Below are 18557 nucleotides of genomic sequence, written 5' to 3'. Positions count from 1 at the left end.
TCAATTTTACTCTTTAAGAGTTGAATTTAACTCTCTGTCAGATAACATTTGGTCCCACTCAAAATCAGTGTAAATTTACTCAATAGCCAGTGTAAGATTTTTAGAGTTAATTTTACTCTATTTTGTGTCAAAATTAACAATGATCATCACCCTGCAGAGTAGATTTTGTCGTTGTGTGCAAGTGGGAATTAACTCTCACTTTTGACACTACCATTTAGACGATTTTACTCTGCATAGTGTTATAACTACTCTATCCAGAGGAAAATAGGTTTACACTGCAATATTGACACTCCATTTTTTTACTGTGTACAAGCATTTATTAGTGTGTGTGTGAGAGAGAGACAGACATAGAGAGAGAGATTGCAAACAGAAACTCCTTGCTGTTACAGGATCATATGACAAAAATGTCATGTTATGTACTCCTTACGTTTTCTTTTATTGCCCGACATCACTGCCTGTGTGCTGTTTTGCTGTAGCAGCGAGCTGGATGCTGATTTAACCGCTTGCTACTGCTTACAGCCAATGACAACAAAAAACCATAGCAACGTCAAGGCAACGGGAGGTGGGCCAATCAAAAACCATAGCAACGTCAAGGCAACGGGAGGTGGGCCAATCAAAAACCATAGCAACGTCAAGGCAACGGGAGGTGGGCCAATCAAAGCTTCATAAAGCTTTTTTACCTGCTGTTCCCACCAATAGTCAGCCGTCTTTGAGAGGTCTGTTCACAACTGAAAATCAGCTGGAAGCGATACCGCGTTTGGTGTTTTTATTCAGCGTTTCCCGCATCGCGGCTTCTCCATTCAAAAATGGTATGGACATTTTAAACTCAGCTGAATATTGGTATGGACGCGTCCATACCGTCCATACGCATTTTTACGCCCATGGGTCCTATCTTTTCTTTGCGGCTACCGCCATTTGAATGTGTCCACCAGCAGCCTACCTGACAGTCCGACTGAGTGGATTTTCAAACCAACGAACCACATGGGCTGACCCAAGTGCACAATCATAGGGGGTGGTCGCAAAGGTTTTTTTGTTTGTTTGTTTCTCTGTGCTTCCTAAATTGAAAGTAAATCGGGCATAACAAGTGAAGGATTCATTATATAGCCATGGTTCAGGATGGCATATTATTTGTCTCATATTGATCTAATACGCCAAATATTGTGGGGGGGGCAGATTGGTGCTTTCCCAATATTGGGGGGGACATGTCCCCCCCAGTGCCTATGGTGGTTACGCCCATGCTAATATCTATCAAATGCTTGCCAGTTAAACTGTTAATATTGAGTCATGCATTGTATCATGAGGTCTCATCCATGGCATCATCCGAATAATCTGGCGTAAATTATTACAACAAAACACTCAAAGTGCAGTTCTGTTGTCTGTCCTTTTGTGTAATTTGTATTTGATCAGAAAATGTGTCAGTCCATCGGCTTTTAGTTTCTCCTCCAAAGACATTCTGGGGGAAAAGGAAGGTTGAGTAAATCATCCATACGGTATGTAGCCCAGCCTACTAAAGGTATAGACAGAAAATAAATAAATTTTAAAAGTAATAAATAATTTGTTAAATGCTGTTAAAAGCAATTAAAACATTTTCAGTTCATATACGGTGTTTATTTAAAAAGTTATAATACATTTACAAAGTAAAATAATTCTAAAAACAGTTGATAATGAAATGTTTGTCATATCTTAAGTAAAGTTAATTGAAATTAAAATAGCTTGCTTGTCGTACACAGGTAAAAACATGCTCAGTTTCTACCTAACCTCCATGTCAAACTGTCTATCTTGCTAGTTCTTTAATGTATTGGATGTGATAAACTAGAGGCCTAATCAGATCATTGTTGGGGCGGGATGTCACAGAGACCCCGTAGCGTGTGTGAGTTTAGAGAAGTAGAGAGACAAGAGACGATAAGCGGACATACAGAGAGAATATCCGAGTCGGAGAATTATGACAAATACCATGGTGGATGCAGAGTTTACCGATGGGTAAAAGTCATTAGGAGGCTTGTGGAAGGTAAATACTTCTGTGTGCTTATGTTATGCTGTTTCTGTACGTTACAGTGTGAAAATTGTAAATGCTATTCGTGATTAGCGTATTAGCCGCTAGCAATCTTAGCACATGTTGTATAGATGCATTAGTGTGTATTGCTTTGCGCTGTTATCATGTGTTGATGTTGTAAGTTAAGCTAAAGTCATCATGGACTTGGACTTAGTATTTGATAAAGTATTGTACTTCTTCCCACTCCTTTTTCGAACAATGTGCGGTGTTTTGTAATGTCTTACCAGAGCTCTTTGTTTTTGTTTTTTTTTAATTTCTCGTTTTCTTTCTTTTGTATGTACAAATAGTTACATACATTTTTTATACATATTCAAAATAAAAATAAATTCATTCATTCATTCATTCATTCATTCATTCATTCATTCAGACTGAGTTTATTGAAGCTTTGAAATGAGAACAGAGACTAGGAAACTTGTTTATGTTCACTTAAGGATAAGACCAGGAGGCATTCCTTGGACTTTTTGATAAGTACAGAAGATTCCGGTCAGCAGCTATTCCTCTCTTCTTCACATGTGTGTGTTGCCGCCAGAAGTCAGCGCTTCGTATCCTCGTGTTCCAGCACCAGATCCCTTTTCTTCATCAGCTCATCACTCAGCAAACCCAGTAACTAAGGAGTTTGTGAGTAACTCAACTGTTGCACGTGCATATATAATAATAATAATAATAATAATAATAATACATCTGTTTTGTAGAGCGCTTTTCATGGTACTCAAAGACGCTTTACAGGAGGTTCAAACACACACACACACACACACTAACACAAAAAGAAAGAAAAAAATTAAAAATATAATAATAAAAAATAAAAAGTCCACCAAGTAGGTGTAATTCCCGTGGTGTAGCAGCCACAGTCCCACCAAAAGGCGCACGAAAACAGGTCCCACATCTCCAGCACCGCCGCCAGCAACATCACTCGAACACCGCACCATGAATCCACAAAGCGAGCAGAGAAGCTCCGCCACGCAGAACACTGGTGTGTCCCAAACCGCCTGCACAGCCGCCGCGAGACCACCGAGCAACATCGCTTGGAACATCACGCCAAGCATTAAAGCGCAGAGCGCTGGACAACCACGATGTTAAATGAGCAACGAGCTCACTGCAGTCCATAGCTGGGAGCGCAGGCATCACCCACAGCGAACCAAGGCCTGGAGGGAACCGACGCCCAAAACTGTGTCCGGAGCTACACCACAACTGGCGGACAAAACACTCAAACAAACATCAAACCACACAAACACACAGAAAAAAAAAAATAGAAAAAGAAATAAAATAAAACAAAAAAAGCTCCGGTGAGAAGCGGCAGCCAAAACGCCCACGACGTACTCTCAACCGGGAAAAAAAAATATATATATATATATATATAATTTTTTTTTTTTTTGCTTGCTTTGCAAGTGAAAGGGTCACAAATTTTCAGACCTCAACGCTCACAAGCATCGACTCAGGCCTGCAATGTTTTAGGTCTTTTAAGGGACATTTTGATTTATTGCAGACTGTGTGTGTGTGACAGAGAGATAGAGGAGTGCACTCTCATCTTGCGTATAAATACAGCATCATTTGAGAAAGTTAAGGGTATACATTGAGTAATTTTATTTTACTGCACAGCAATTCAAAAAGTCATTTTGTGTTAAATATCAAATTTGTTTTGTACCAAATGAATTTTTATTTATGTTTATTGAAAAGCCATTTAAAACCCAATTTCATTTAATAATAATCCTTTATTTTTATATAAAGCCGTTGTGTGTAGTTATGTTTATATTGTCTCATCTCATCTCATTATCTGTAGCCGCTTTATCCTGTTCTACAGGGTTGCAGGCAAGCTGGAGCCTATCCCAGCTGACTACGGGCGAAAGGCGGGGTACACCCTGGACAAGTCGCCAGGTCATCACAGGGCTGACACATAGACACAGACAACCATTCACACTCACATTCACACCTACGGTCAATTTAGAGTCACCAGTTATCCTAACCTGCATGTCTTTGTACTGTGGGGGAAACCGGAGCACCTAGAGGAAACCCACGGGGAGAACATGCAAACTCCGCACAGAAAGGCCTTTGCCGGCCACGGGGCTCGAACCCGGACCTTCTTGCTGTGAGGCGACAGTGCTAACCACTACACCACCGTGCCGCCATGTTTATATTTTTTTGAGTTAATTCATATTTTGTGGTTTAAACAAGGTTTTAAAAGAGTGGGTTAAAACAAGTACATAAAAACTAATTCTTCGTAGATTAAAGAATGAATTTATCCTATATTTCTACTAAGTGGAGGCACCAACCATCATAAATAGTTTACTTAAAAGTAAAAAGAGAATTTTATTTGGTAATTAATACAGGTTTACGGCAAAGCCAATAATTAAAGGAACCCAGGGTCCTGCCCAGCACTATAACACCGCTTTAAAGCATATTAGATAAATAGCTACCTGGGATGGGCGCTACACATAAGTCTGTTCTCTGACATCAATAAGTTATTGAACAGCCAGAGAAAAATGACACAGCCATTTCTTACCAGTAGAAGTGAAAATTATTTTCCTTTTTTGACAAACAGTCAAATTTAGAAAGTTTCCTGCACCTTTGGTCTTGTAGTGTCTCCTGTATATTTATCCTGCAGCCACATTAATGTTTGAACATGATGTTTTTCTTTCAGCTTTAAGGCCTGTGAGGGACGCGTTTTCTCTATTCACACAACATCTACCCAACATGCTGAGCTTCAAAGGACTGAGAGAGTGGAATAAATATGAGAACATGTTCTCCTGGGATTTGCATTAAAGTCATAAACTCTAACTACAACATTGTTATGAAGCTAAGACCTTACAGATCGATTATATCAGTGTCTCATTAAACCAGGCTGCAGAATCCACACTGTTTGGTGAATTAGTCAGTAAATAGTCAATAACACTTATATTTTGTGAATGTGTGTGTGTTTTTACATTTGCCAGAAATGCCTCATTTCTTTAAGACTGCTGTGCCTTTCTGAAAGCATTTATTTATTTTTCATTCATTCATTCATTCATTCATTCATTCATTCATTTTTGTTCATTTGTTTGTGTGTTGATTTATTTATTTGCTTGTTTTGTGGTAAAATTGAAAGTCATGAAATTTCAGGACCTAGAAAAACCATCATACTGGAGATTTTTCAAATAAAATCGATAAGCAATGGGCATGGAGGAGGAAGAGAAGAATAATTTTGACAAGAGTCATATTCAGCTGTGTTTTTTCCTTCCAAAAACTTAATTTCCAAAACCGTTATTAATTCCTTCATTTTACAGTTGGAATAAATGTGTAAGAAGTGGATTTAGGAAAAAAATACAGTGTGTTTCTCCTCTGTTACTTCATCAGGACTCCAACATTTATTCCATCATGACATGGGAGACTAAAACTCTGTTCCATTTTTATCAAAGATTTCTGAGCAGCGTTGTTTAATCGAGGTTTAAATTTGATCATGTAATAGCAAACATTTTATTATTTTATGTAAAATTACTGTTTTTCATCAGATGCTGAATTCTTCCAGCTCCATATTTGTCTTTTAATCTGAGGAGTGTTTATTCTCCTGGAAGTTTCTCTGTAAGCTTGATGAGAACATGAGACTGATAATATTGCAAGACCACATTCTGGTGTCCACTTTGGAAAAAAGCTGACTAACAAGTAAGACATGCATGTGAACTGGTTCCACTTCAGCTTCTCAGTAGAAACAGGATAAAGAGCTGTGAGACAGACTGTTCTGAAGAGGCTGTGTAAGAGTCTGTTCTTCACTTGAGAGATTGATAATAAAGTGAGGTTGCTCGTATGGTCTCATCACTTCATCTGATCTCAGTATGGAGGAAAATCCACAGCACAGGTTCGACAAATTAAAACTCGATAAGGACAGAAAGTGAAGAGACAGCTGTGTATAATGGAATGGCATCCTTCTGTGGTGTGTGAGGTTTCTCAGGGACATGACAAGATGCATTTTATACTGCTGTTTATATGTAAGGGTCGAAATTAAACAGAACTATTAATAAATACAAGTAAAATTGTCTCTTCTTTGAATAAATTCACCTGAAAACACCCGATAAACTCACTCATTAACAACTACCTTCAGCTTCTTATTTGTTTAAACACAAACAGGACTGATAGATTGATCTACAAACAGATATGACAAGATGTTTGAAATTATGATATACTTAAACTCACAGATGAGAGATGTTTGAGAGATGGGGAGGTTTTCTCATACAAAAGAATCCATTAAATTTCCCCAAAGATAAGGAGTGTCTCAATGCAAATGTACTCCCCTGTTATATATTTAAGCAGTGAAGACCAAGAGCTTTTACTTCTTCTGCTTCAACACACACCATGATCTCTGCATCCCTCCTGCTGCTGCTGCTGGCAGCCGTACACTGTCAGTGTTTTTACATTTGACATTTCATGCAGTTTTTATTTCTTAGACCTTTTTTCTTTCCAACATTAAATTAACTTTTCTTTCCCAGGTGTTCACTATGTTGAGCTGATCCAGACCGGATCCACAGTATTAACCCCTGGTCAGTCACTGACTCTGACCTGTAAAGTGTCTGGATATTCATTAACTGATAGCAGCTATACTGTACAGGCTAGATCCGACAACTTGCAGGAAAAACTCTGGAGTGGATTGGAGAGATAGGTTCTGCTGGTAACACTTACTACAGTGAGAAACTGAAAAGCAGGTTTCAGGTTTCCAGAGACACATCCAGCAGCACAGTAACATTAACAGGGCAGAACATGCAGACTGAAGACACAGGTGTGTATTCCTGCACTCGTGCACTACAGTGAGACAAATCAACATCCCTGTACAAAAACACCTCATACAGTGTACAGTATAACAGAATGTCCACAAGATACAAAACTTATCAATCCTATTTCACTGATCCTTTCATATTTGATTGAATATTATAGTATTTGATAAGGCGGCTTCTGTTCCATTAAAAGCCACACATTCTCCATCAGATGAATCTCCTCCCTGTGTTTTCAATAAATTTCACTGGAATGAAGTTTTAATAGTTTGTGCCATTTCAAACATGCAAAAAATAGTTTTGCTCAAAAAACTGCATTAAAATCATATTCTTTCAAGATTAGTCATATTGAACACTTTATTCATTTCTTCATTTCACAGAATATTTCATGAATAAAATCTCAATGTTTCTGCACCTATAGAGGGCAGTATCTCACTTCTCCTGAGGTTAAACTCATGAAACTTACTTTTTTTGCTGAAATGAGAAAATACACAAGTGTTACCTCTCAATTAGGAGCAGAGACATCATCTAAATAACCGTAACACACTCATCAATTCAGACAGCTTCAACATGGATATTATAAACACTAATATTGACAGTGACTAAAAACATTTATTCGTTCTATAACATATGTTCATTAATTATTAACAACCATCTCTAAAGTGAAGGAAATTACTAAATTGCAAGAACTCTGAAGGTCACTTACATGTTCACCAATTATTAAAAACAACCACTAAACTGAACTGACAAACTGTAAAATGTGTCATCGCTCTCATCCTCGGCACATGCAAAATCAGCCTGTGCATCTTCATATTATAGACCTGACTCTATTGGTTAAAAGGATGTCGATGCAAATCCATCCTGTTCTTATTTGCTCTGCATAAAAATCAGCTCATTGCTCAGCTAAAGCTCATATCACCCAACTGAATTCCAGAACTTCAAGCCATCATAGAGTTTGATTATGGGGCTGAGCTTCATTCAGCAGGGCATTTTTATCCTCATGTTAACACAAGGTCTCTGAGACTTCTTTATATGTTTCCCACTGAGTGTATGATTGAATGTGTTCATGATTATTTCTGATTGTTTTATCTGGCAGGTTTTTGCAGTGCTGAGATCAGACTGGACCATTATCCTGCTGTGGTAAAGAGACCTGGAGAATCTCTGAAGATCTCTTGTAAAATAAGTGGATATTCAATGACGATCAAAAACGGACACTGGATACGGCAGAAACCAGGGAAAGCTCTGGAATGGATTGGTGAGATGAATACAGGCAATAATGAAGCAACATCTGCAGAGCCTGTGAAGAACCAGTTCACCATGACAGAAGATGTCCCAGCAAGCACACAGTACTTAGTGGCCAAGAGTCTGAGGACAGAGGACACTGCAGTTTATTACTGTGCCTGAGAAGCCACAATGACTGGAGCTGAGGAAGCAGCTGTACAAAAACCTGACACACATTGTATCTGAACTAACTGAAGCTGCTTCAGCTGTAACTGATGGACAGGAAAACATTCTCTGTATCTGTTTACTGCTCCAAATATCAACATGTTTCTGGATTTAACACAAACACAGGATTGGCCTGAACTAGATTTTTTTTTTCAAAATAGATCCATATATCTATGTATGAACCCGGTCACTTTGTTCCTGGAAACACTGGAAAAAATCCCATAGGTAGAAATGGCATCAATGTCAGCATGGTGTGTGAATTGTGGCTCTGATGGTTCTTCACCCAGCAAAATAACACTACGTTCAGACTGCAACCTGAAACGACCCATATCCGATTTGTTGTGAAATCCGATTTTTTTGTTAGGCCGTTCACATTACCAATTATATGAGACTTGTATGCGATCTCCAATATGAACGGAAAACGACCCAAAAGTGTCCCGCATGCGCAAATTGACACGTAATAAGCACATCTACGTAATACGTAAACAAAAAAAAGCGCACTCTTCATGTTTAATGATTTCTTTTTTTTGTTGTTGTTTGTTTAATTATCTGGTTAGTGTTAAAGTGTGAGGTCTCGTGTGTGTTTTTGTTTCTGAACTGAAATGAAAACGTGTAGCCTGGTAACGAGGGTTGACTCCTAAATGTCTCTCTAATTTCTATATAAGTGCACTACATGTTACTAGGAAGTAATGGATTTTTAAACTCTATATAGTGCACTCAAGCTTCAGTAGGCAGTCATTTGGGATATGGCCGCTGTATTACCAAACTCTTAATTCAGGCTTAATAATTTGCACATATTTATTTCGTCATATTAATAAACTTTTTCTACATTTTTATAAATATTTATTTAGATTGTTTATAGCCAGCTGAATTGTGCAACTTCTCTCAGCGCTGGCTCAAGGTGCATAAACACCAGTGCAGTTTGCTATGGAGATGAGGCGAGACCTGGCAATGGTTTTTGTGGCGGCGACGGAACTCACACAATAATCTGATTAATGTGGGCAGCAGACTAATGAGATCGAAGGTGTCAAATTACTGGAAATTTCCAGAACAATCTTATAATCTTGTAATACAGGATGGTTTAAGTTATAAATCAGTTATAGAAACTGTTTTATTTAATCAGGCTAACAGATAAACATCCAGGTCCCTACCAAATCCACCATTAGCTTGATCAATTCTATAAAAGTCTATTTAAATTCTGAAAACTGTACAAATGTTGTTGTTTTCCACCAAAGAGGCAGGATTAGCCAACGCAGAATAGTGACGTTTGTCTCTTGTTGATGACGTGTAGGTCGCATGAATGCGACCTGTCCGGTCAGACTGCAGTCGCATGTGAAAATATCGGATATGCATCGGAATTAGGACCACATATCCAAGCGGTCTGGGTCGCATGTGAAAAAATTGGATCTGTGTCGTTCAGATTGTCAATAACAAATCGAATACAGGTCGCATATAGGCAAAAAAATCAGATATGGGTCGTTTCAGGGTGCAGTCTGAACGTACTCTAAGAGAAATCCCAGTCCCAATACACATCTCTAGTCTCAACCAGATTTACTGGAAGATTCCTCATTCACAAACCTCCAATTTATATTCATATCTGTTCAGTGCACATTGCCTTCTGTTCATTCCAAATCATGCATTCATATTTCTCTTTCCATACTCCTCACACAAAACTTAAGCAGGTCAACACTGACACACTTTTTTTTTTTTTAGTCCATTTATGTGGAGTGTCTATTATATAAGCCTTTGTGTAAATTATATAGAAACGATAACATATTAGAACAAGCACCTCTCTGTAAACCTTGCAGCTGGAACTACTGTCAGAACCGCTGTTCTAGAAATGTGAGGGTTGAATCAGTTAGTCAGAGAGATACGAAGGTGTTGAGTTTTAAACTTGAGTCTTCAAGGTCATGTGATGCGTTTGATGCAAATACTTCACTGATCAACACCATGATGATTTGTTTTCAGGACTCCACAAGACAACAAATAATTGTGCTCATTACTTGAGAACCAACACTATTTGATGAAGGGTTTAATGATACACCGCTGATCTATATCTATAAATAAAACAAAGATTTTACATTTATGAGTAGATTCATAAGATTTTACATCATAAATAATGAAATTGTTTCCCACATTAAACTGATGTTAAATCAAGACATGTGATGTGACTATGATGAACATCTGCAGAGCTGCACTCAACACAGCTCCTCTGTCATGTTTATGCAAATCTCTGTCTCCTCTTGTAATATTAGCACCATGCTAATCTCGAGAGGAAGCGGTTCTCATTAGTCCTCCTTCAACACAAACATGTTTGCTTCAGCTCCACTGCTGCTGCTGGCTCTCGCCCCCTGTGAGTGTTTGGATCGAAGCTTTATGAGTTCATCTGATCCTTTCAGTTCAAAATGTCAACCTTTTCTTTTTCTCTTTTCACAGATGTGTTCTGTGCTACTGAGCTCATCCAGCCAGACTCAGTGGTGATAAAACCAGGAGAGACTTTAACCCTCACCTGTAGAGTGTCTGGAGCTTCGATCACTGATAGCAGCAGCCACTTTGGAACAGCTTGGATTCGACACCCTGCAGGAAAACCTTTGGAATGGATCAACGCCATTTATTATGATGGGAGTAGTCATAAGAAAGATTCACTGAAAGACAAGTTCATCGTCTCTCAAGACAGTTCCAGTAACACCGTGACCTTACGGGGACAGAACATGCAGAGTGAAGACACAGCTGTGTATTACTGTGCTCGTCAACCACAGTGAGACAAATCAACAACATCCCTGTCCAAAACCACCTCATACAGTGTACAGTATAACAGAATGTCTAGAAGATCCACAATTTATCAATCCACATCGAACTAAAAAAATAAACAATCCCACAAATTACACCAGGGTTTCATGTTAATTTTTTTTATTCGTTTGTGGCATAGATTTGAAACCACAGTGCTACATATCTAACACTGCTGCACATTTATACACACTATTATAATCACATCACTGATAAGAACTTGTTCTACTGTTATATCATTAAATAACAATAATCACCCCAACAAATCAGAGTTTGTGTATCATGTGTGAGAAAGTGTGAGAGCATTTTGTCATGACTTTGAAGAAAAGCAGAATTTTTCCATGATCATGATCCCAATATCCTCAAGCACTGAAAATAATTATCATTCTTACATTCAGTCTTTCATAAAAACAAACCAAATTCAGCACCAAAGAACATTTTTCATTCTGATGATTAAAACCTGTCGAGGACAGAAACTAGCAGGCTGTTTTGAATGGACCAGCATCACAATATGCAAATGCTGATGCAAAATGTCCCCCCTTCCAACTACATATGGAAAAATATCAGCCTCGGTCACTGTGGGCTCTGGAGAATTTAGCACTGCTTTTAGTTCAATGATGTTCCTTCCATTTTTGCTGCTGCTGGCAGCTTCATCCTGTGAGTTTCACTTCAATCATGAACTCAGAGCTCAGAGCAAATTATTGCAGTTATAACATTGTACAGACATTTCTGACTGAAATTGTGACATCTCTTTTTTTTCAGATGTGGACTGTGCAGTAGAACTCACTCAGGTCACCTCAGTGATGTTAAAGCCAGGAGACTCTTTAACCCTCAGCTGTAAAGTATCCGGCTACTCTGTTACTGATAACAGCTACGCCACGGCTTGGATCCGACAACCTGCAGGAAAAACTCTGGAATGGATAAACTACATTTGGGGAGGTGGAAGTACTTATCATAAAGATTCTCTCAAAAGCAAGTTCAGTATTTCTAAAGACGGCTCCAGCAGCACGGTGACTCTGAGAGGACAGAATCTGCAGACTGAAGACACAGCTGTGTATTACTGCGCTCGAAGACCACAGTGAGACAAATCAACAACATCCCTGTACAAAAATATCTCATACAGTGTACAGTATAACAGAATGTCCACAAGATACAAAACTTAAATATCCAAGTCTCACTAAAAAAAAAAATAAATTAACCCACAAATTACAACAGAGTTTCATGTGAGGTTTTTTTTCAGTTTGTAGTGTAAATTTGAAACCACAGTGCTACATTTCTAACACTGCTGCACATTATACACACTCATTTATAGATTTAGGCACTGCCTAAAAGCGGAGGTCCCATCTGTTTCTGGGTTAAATTTTCTTATATCATAGCCAGTCTCTTTTGTTTTATTTCTTTACTGGCTCGCACTGGCCACGAGGCGGTGTGTATGACTTGTAATTACTAACACTGACCACTAGGCGGTGTGTATGACTGGTGGTACACGGACACGGACAAACCACAAAAAATCGACTCGATGGGTTTACCATTTTTTCTGAGGTATGGTGCTCCGCTAGGAGCTCCGCTATTATAATCACATCACGAGCAAGAAATTTTTATTCTGTCGTCTCAATAGGGAACAATAATCAACTCAACAAATCAGAGTTTGTGTATCATGTGTGAGAAAGTGTGAGAGCATTTTGTCATGACTTTGAAGAGAAGTCGAATTTTTCCACGAACATGATTCCAATATCCTCAAGCATTGAAAATAATTTGTGCACCCTGTGCTTCCACTGCTACACATGTATCCAGTCCACTGCATCTTTTTCCCTGGAGCTTGTCAGATCCAGTTTGTACAATAGCTGCTATCATTCTGGTTCACAAAAGACAATGAAAACATCAAAAAAACAACATCAATTTTAAAGAAAAGGTCTGAACTGATTTCTGTCAATGCAATAAGCTAGAAGTAACTAAGTTTACGGAAAATAAAATTAAAATAGTTCATGTTTATTCTACTTTTCAGGTTATTAACCTGCTTGAAATCTTTTTACGCAGTTTTCACGGTATCGACCTTTCGGTCCTCTTGAGGGAACTATAGTTTCGCCCGACATTTTCAACGCGCGCAATAACTGAAGAAGGTTTGAGTTAACTTTAATATGATGGAAAATTTTGATGACAAGAAACTGCTTACCTGAAACTCCATTAAACTTATTTTTATGTTCCAAAGTTCTTTCACTTTTGGGTTCATCTGTGTCCTCTTCCTCGGTATGCTGAAATCTTCGTTTGATGTCTCATTTTCTTTCTCTCTCTGCTTGTCTCTTTTCCTCGCTTAAATTTCTCCGTCTTTCTCTTTCACTTTCCCATCTTCTAAGCTTGTCTTCTTCTGTTAAAATTCGTTTTCTTTCTTCGCTTACTTTTTTCCTTCTTTCTTTTTCACTTTCCCATCTTCTAAGTTTTTCTTCTTCTGTTAAAATTCATTTTCTTTGTAGGTACACACAGTCCCTTTTAAAACTACAGATCCCACCAACCAACTTCCGCGATGACCTACGTCACGCCTGGGCGGGATCACCTACATCACTTCCTCCCTGAGCCCATAAGTAACTAAGGCACACTTCATTCTTACTCTCTCGCCGACAGTCACGTCTCGTCTAAGACCTACAACTCCCATCAACTAACTTCCGCGGTGACCTACGTCACGCCTGGGCGGGATCACCTACGTCACTTCCTCCATGATCCTATAAGTGACCCGGAAATCCGCCATACTTCCTCTTTTGGTGCCGCGTGAGTTCATCACATGGACACAAAGAGATCTGCTCCTCAGAAACCCAAGATAAAGATGTCTTTCAAGAATTCAGCGTTACCATTGGCCACGGTAAAAATCCAGAATCGCGCGATCTAACTCAGATGAGTTACAACCAGTTTTTCATTTGTTCATTATAAGTAAACGTTACGACTGCAGCCCAAAGCAGTTTAATTTAAAGTTGGAAGCAACCGGATTACTTCTAACTAAAGCGCTGTGCACATTGTTTGATCAGAGACTTCTTCTCCATGAACTACGAAGCGTTCGGACCAAGAAATCCTCTGCTTTCATGGAAAGCCCCACATGCTCCGGTGGACTCAGAAGTTTTGGAATGTCTCTATAATCTTGCATATCAGCAAAATACTGAAGTAAGATTTGCATTTTGGGCAAACTAGTCTTAGGAATTAGCTTTATGAAATAGTGTGAATTTAAACTCAGGAACGGTTTAATTGTGTACACTGTAGACCCTCAGGGTGTTGAATTAATTATTGTTCTATTTGTCTTGATCTCTCAATTGTTAATAGATAGGCTTTTGCATGCTCTTGCTATCCTTTCTAACCCTTAATTTCATTATTACACATTTTGACCTCATCAAGATTTCAGTGGATTTAATAATGTTATAAGCTAGTGGAATTAGCTGCTATGGCTAATTCTTTTGTCTCATTAGTATCCAGGGCTAATGGTATTGTCTCAAGGGACCACGAGGTTGTCACCCTCCCCCAACACACAAACACACCTTAGCTAGCATACCAGGCTAGCCTTTTGTTTTACCACGAGGCCCCCCACACACACACACACGCTCATCAAGTATATGACCATAGCATATGTGACCCCTCACCGAATCCAGGGACGCATGTCGGCTGAAACGAATCCGAGATAATCGCAAAAGAAGCTTTTTTTTTCGAAATTTGTGATTTTTGTTTTTTTCCATCATGTGCAAGTTGAGATCTTGAAGAATACAATCAGTATTTCAGATAATAGATTGTTTTGTTGGAAAAGCATACATTTTTTGTTGCAAATTCTCTCGTTTTTGTCAGGACTGTAGCCTGCTGGGGGGTGTGGGTAAATTACCATATGGGCCATTCACATGATGATTTAAGTCTTTTGTTTTTTTTTTTCCGCGAATCAGCTTTATGATCCGAGCTGAGCTCGTGGCTACTTAACTGCATACAGGCATGTGATTTCACTATGGAATGAGTTACTAAACAGAGCGCAGAGGACCTGACACACCGCGAAGCAAACAGACACACGGTATTTACATCGGAGATAATCATTTCTAGCAAAAAAACCCTGCAACCTCGTTTTCCAGATTGAATGGAATACTTGAATGATCGGATGATACACGGACCGTTCTAGGACTACATTATTCCATCGGAGGCATTGGTGTGTGCAAGGCGCCGTTTCTCTTTCTGATGGGGTAAGTTTATTAATCTAAGGCTGTGTGGTTATTTTTGCATGTAACGGAGAGTGTTGTGGTTTGGTTAAGCCTAGGTCACAACCGGACGTACGATTTTTTGGCCGTGTGATTTTTGGCATTTCCCAAATCGCTGCAGTTTTTTTTTTTTTGTTCACGGAGAAAGACGCGCATTGGCCGTAAGTTTGCCTTGCAACCTGAAAAAAACGTAAGCGCCCGTAGAGTTTGTTTGACATGACAAAGAACCTCTGTGGCCGGTCTGCGGCTCGAAATTCAGCACATCACACGAGCGCTCTCGTGCGTTTCTTGCGCGCCCTCCGTGCGTTTCTTGCATTTTTTGTGTGTAGACCGGCTGTAGGAGCACGGTCCGGCCGGTTGTGACCGAGGCTTTACATGAAACTAGTGTTGTGTTAGTTGTGTCATCATTCTACTATCTTTCTTTCTTACGGTGTGAGTAATTTTTCAACCACAAAACATTAAAGTATACTTTAGGACTTATTTTTGTACTTCATAATTGTGTTGGGCATACTTTGCATGGAAGGAAAATTGACGTGGTGATCTTTGTTTACATGAAAGTAGTATCGTGCTAGCTCATAGGGGGTAGGGCTTTCCTTAATATCATGCAAATGAGCACCATTATGTGCCCGCCCTACACCCAGAGTAGCTGAGATGGAAAACTTTGAGGGCGATTTTCTCCCTTTTCTGTTTTAAGAAGTATACATTTTCAAAAAGCCACACATTCTTCAAATATTGTCAGATCTCCACATGGAAGGCATCATTGGAAAGCTTAGAAACTGTACTTTCTGAATCTGTCAATAACTCAAAATGCCCCCGGGCAGACATGTGTCCCTGGATTCTGTGATCTGCCGCATATTTGTATATAATGTATTCAACTGCTATTATTCAATTTTTATCAGTTATAATAAATTAAATTATTCTGTTAAACTGTGTCTGTGGTTGTACTGATATTTTCGAAGTCATCCAATCTCAAAGAATTCCAAGGTGCTTATGAGTTATGTAATACGGTAAGTGGTCATAATTATTTGGAATATACCATGATTTAGCTGTTTGATAATTTATTATTAAGCACCAAAATTAATGGTATTATTTAATGAGACTGATTGAATGATACTGATTGAATGATACTGATTTAATGAGACTGACTTAATGAGATTGATCACTTAAAACCAATTGCACCTACATAAATTGGTGCCCCGTGTGAGGAGATTGGTTTCTTGACTTTTTGAATATTGTTGCAACAACAGATAAATTATCACTTTGTTTAAACACCTGCTAAGGTATATCCCCAGGTGTGTTAAATGGTTAACAGTAGTGTGATAACCATATCACAAAATACTAATAACCTATTCATAACTTAGGATAAGAGATAGAATTTTCAAACAAAACAAATTTATCAACTGATTAATTAATTACATAGTTAATATTAATTAATAATAATTAATTAATACATTAACTCATTGATTAATTAATTACCTAATATCCAACCTAAGCAAAATGGCATCCCCTCGTGTCTCAGAAATTGAAGACAATGCTCAAGACGTGTCTCTCCTTGAGGTCATCGCAGACCTCATTCACTGCTCCGCCTCCGAAAAGGCAAACATTAGGAACACGAGTAAGAGTGAATGCCAAATTAACATAGATAACTTGAATAAACATATGAGAGATCCAAAAAGAGCAACCATTAGTGTCCAAGAGGCACTAGGTAAGCTATTCCTATCATACTTCCAAAATACTGATTCAGAAATCAGACGCCTCCGCAGAGAGGTTGACAGGCTGACCACCAGCAATGCTGAGCTGGCAGCCAGTAATAATGATTTATATAGGGAGCGTGAGCTCTTGAAGAACTCCCTTGATGATTGCACTGAAAGGCTAGAGAAAGCCAAAAAGGCTGCCAAGAGGGCTGCTGAGGAGCAGACCCCCCAAGAAGGGCGCAAGGGGCGTGAAAGACCCCCAACAATGCGCCGAAGCTCAGAGCTGGAAGAGGCATCCGAACCGGACACCGTAGATTACCTGGTCGAGGACCAGACACCCCGCCAAACTCCATCAACTCGCTACACGACTTCGTCGTTTAGCCAGGGTGGAGCCATACTGTGCTCACCCCAAGCCCAGAACCATAGCACACCCAGGTCAGTGTGCTACAGTATCCCTGATCCATCTTTGGATGAATCAGGCTATGAATCTAGTGCGAAACGGGAGCAACACCAGAGTAGCTTAGATAGTGAGTACTCAGGAGAGCCAAGGAGGTCGCACAAGGACGTGCACCAAACCCTCCGCAGACGGCAAATTGACCTACTTGCCAAAGATGTCGATCAATTCAATCCTGAGAATAAAAGAGCAAATGTAAATGATTATTTACAAGAAATTGACCGATGCCTAATGGACCTACCGAAAGCCACAATGCGAGAGAAACTTAAACTGATCTGGAAGACCTCCAGTAGCAGCGTTCATGCCTTTTTAGAGACGCTACCCCCAAACGTTCACGATAGTTATTTGAAACTTCGCAATTACATGAGGGAAGAAGATGCGCCGTACACGGATGAAACCTCCGCGACATCGTGTGCCATACAAGTTAAACAAAAACAGTCTGAGGTGCCTCGTGAATATTATAGACGGCTACGTACTGCCTATTTCCAGGGTAGTAGTGCACCAGGCTTGGAAGAAGATAGAGGTTTCAAATCCCTCTTCTTACATAACCTCCACCCAAGCATGCGGACTCAAGTCACACTGGCATGTCAACAAGGGTTCTACTTGATGAGGGAAATTAGGCAACTAGCCCAAATGACCTGGGAGACCATTGTCAAACCCACAGACAGGAACAATGATGAACCCAGAGCCCTTAGTCTCCAGGATGCAGACGGGCCCCCGCTGGCCTTAGAAGGAGGCGAAGCTCCAAAAGGGGGACCCCCCTGGAGAAATCCCAGTCCAAACTGCCCCTTGCCGAGCCATCACCAGGGTGAGTGGAAGAATCGGCAAGGTAAGGCCAGGAGGGACCGAGGGCAAGTGCACAGTGACTATGGCAACCACCCATCATATGAAAAGGGTCGTAGGAAACAAGGCGGTTGGCAGCAAGACCTTCATCCCCACTCTGGCCAGAGACGGCAGGAGCGCTCCGACTGTAACTCTAAACGTAGGGGTAGAGATGACCGACACAGTGACTCAGACCAACCTGGTGAGTTCCGCTCAGAGCTGGATTCTTTAAAAGCCCAGTTGGCTGAGATTAAAAACTGTTACAAAAGAGGTCAGACCCCTCAACAGATAAATAGAAGCGAGCGTAAAAGGACAAAAGGCCTACTACGACCGAAAAGCCTCCCATCACAATAT

General features: G+C 39.7%; 2 gene segments (V, D, J or C); both read left to right on the top strand.

The window, feature by feature from the left end:
* The first annotated feature begins 6373 nt into the window (after nt 1-6373).
* Nucleotides 6374-10994, top strand: LOC132869398 (immunoglobulin heavy variable 4-39-like). The segment is given in 2 exon segments: nt 6374-6419; nt 10669-10994. Coding segments are annotated over 2 exon segments (372 nt in total).
* LOC132869138 (immunoglobulin heavy variable 1-24-like) lies at nt 7748-8190 on the top strand. The segment is given in 2 exon segments: nt 7748-7799; nt 7883-8190. Coding segments are annotated over 2 exon segments (360 nt in total).
* Nucleotides 10995-18557: the final 7563 nt, after the last annotated feature.

Source organism: Neoarius graeffei, chromosome 20 (genome assembly GCF_027579695.1).
Source record: "Neoarius graeffei isolate fNeoGra1 chromosome 20, fNeoGra1.pri, whole genome shotgun sequence".
NCBI classification, from domain to species: Eukaryota; Metazoa; Chordata; class Actinopteri; order Siluriformes; family Ariidae; genus Neoarius; species Neoarius graeffei.
Note: the sequence above shows the minus strand (reverse complement) of the source record. Positions and strands in the feature narration are given on the sequence as shown.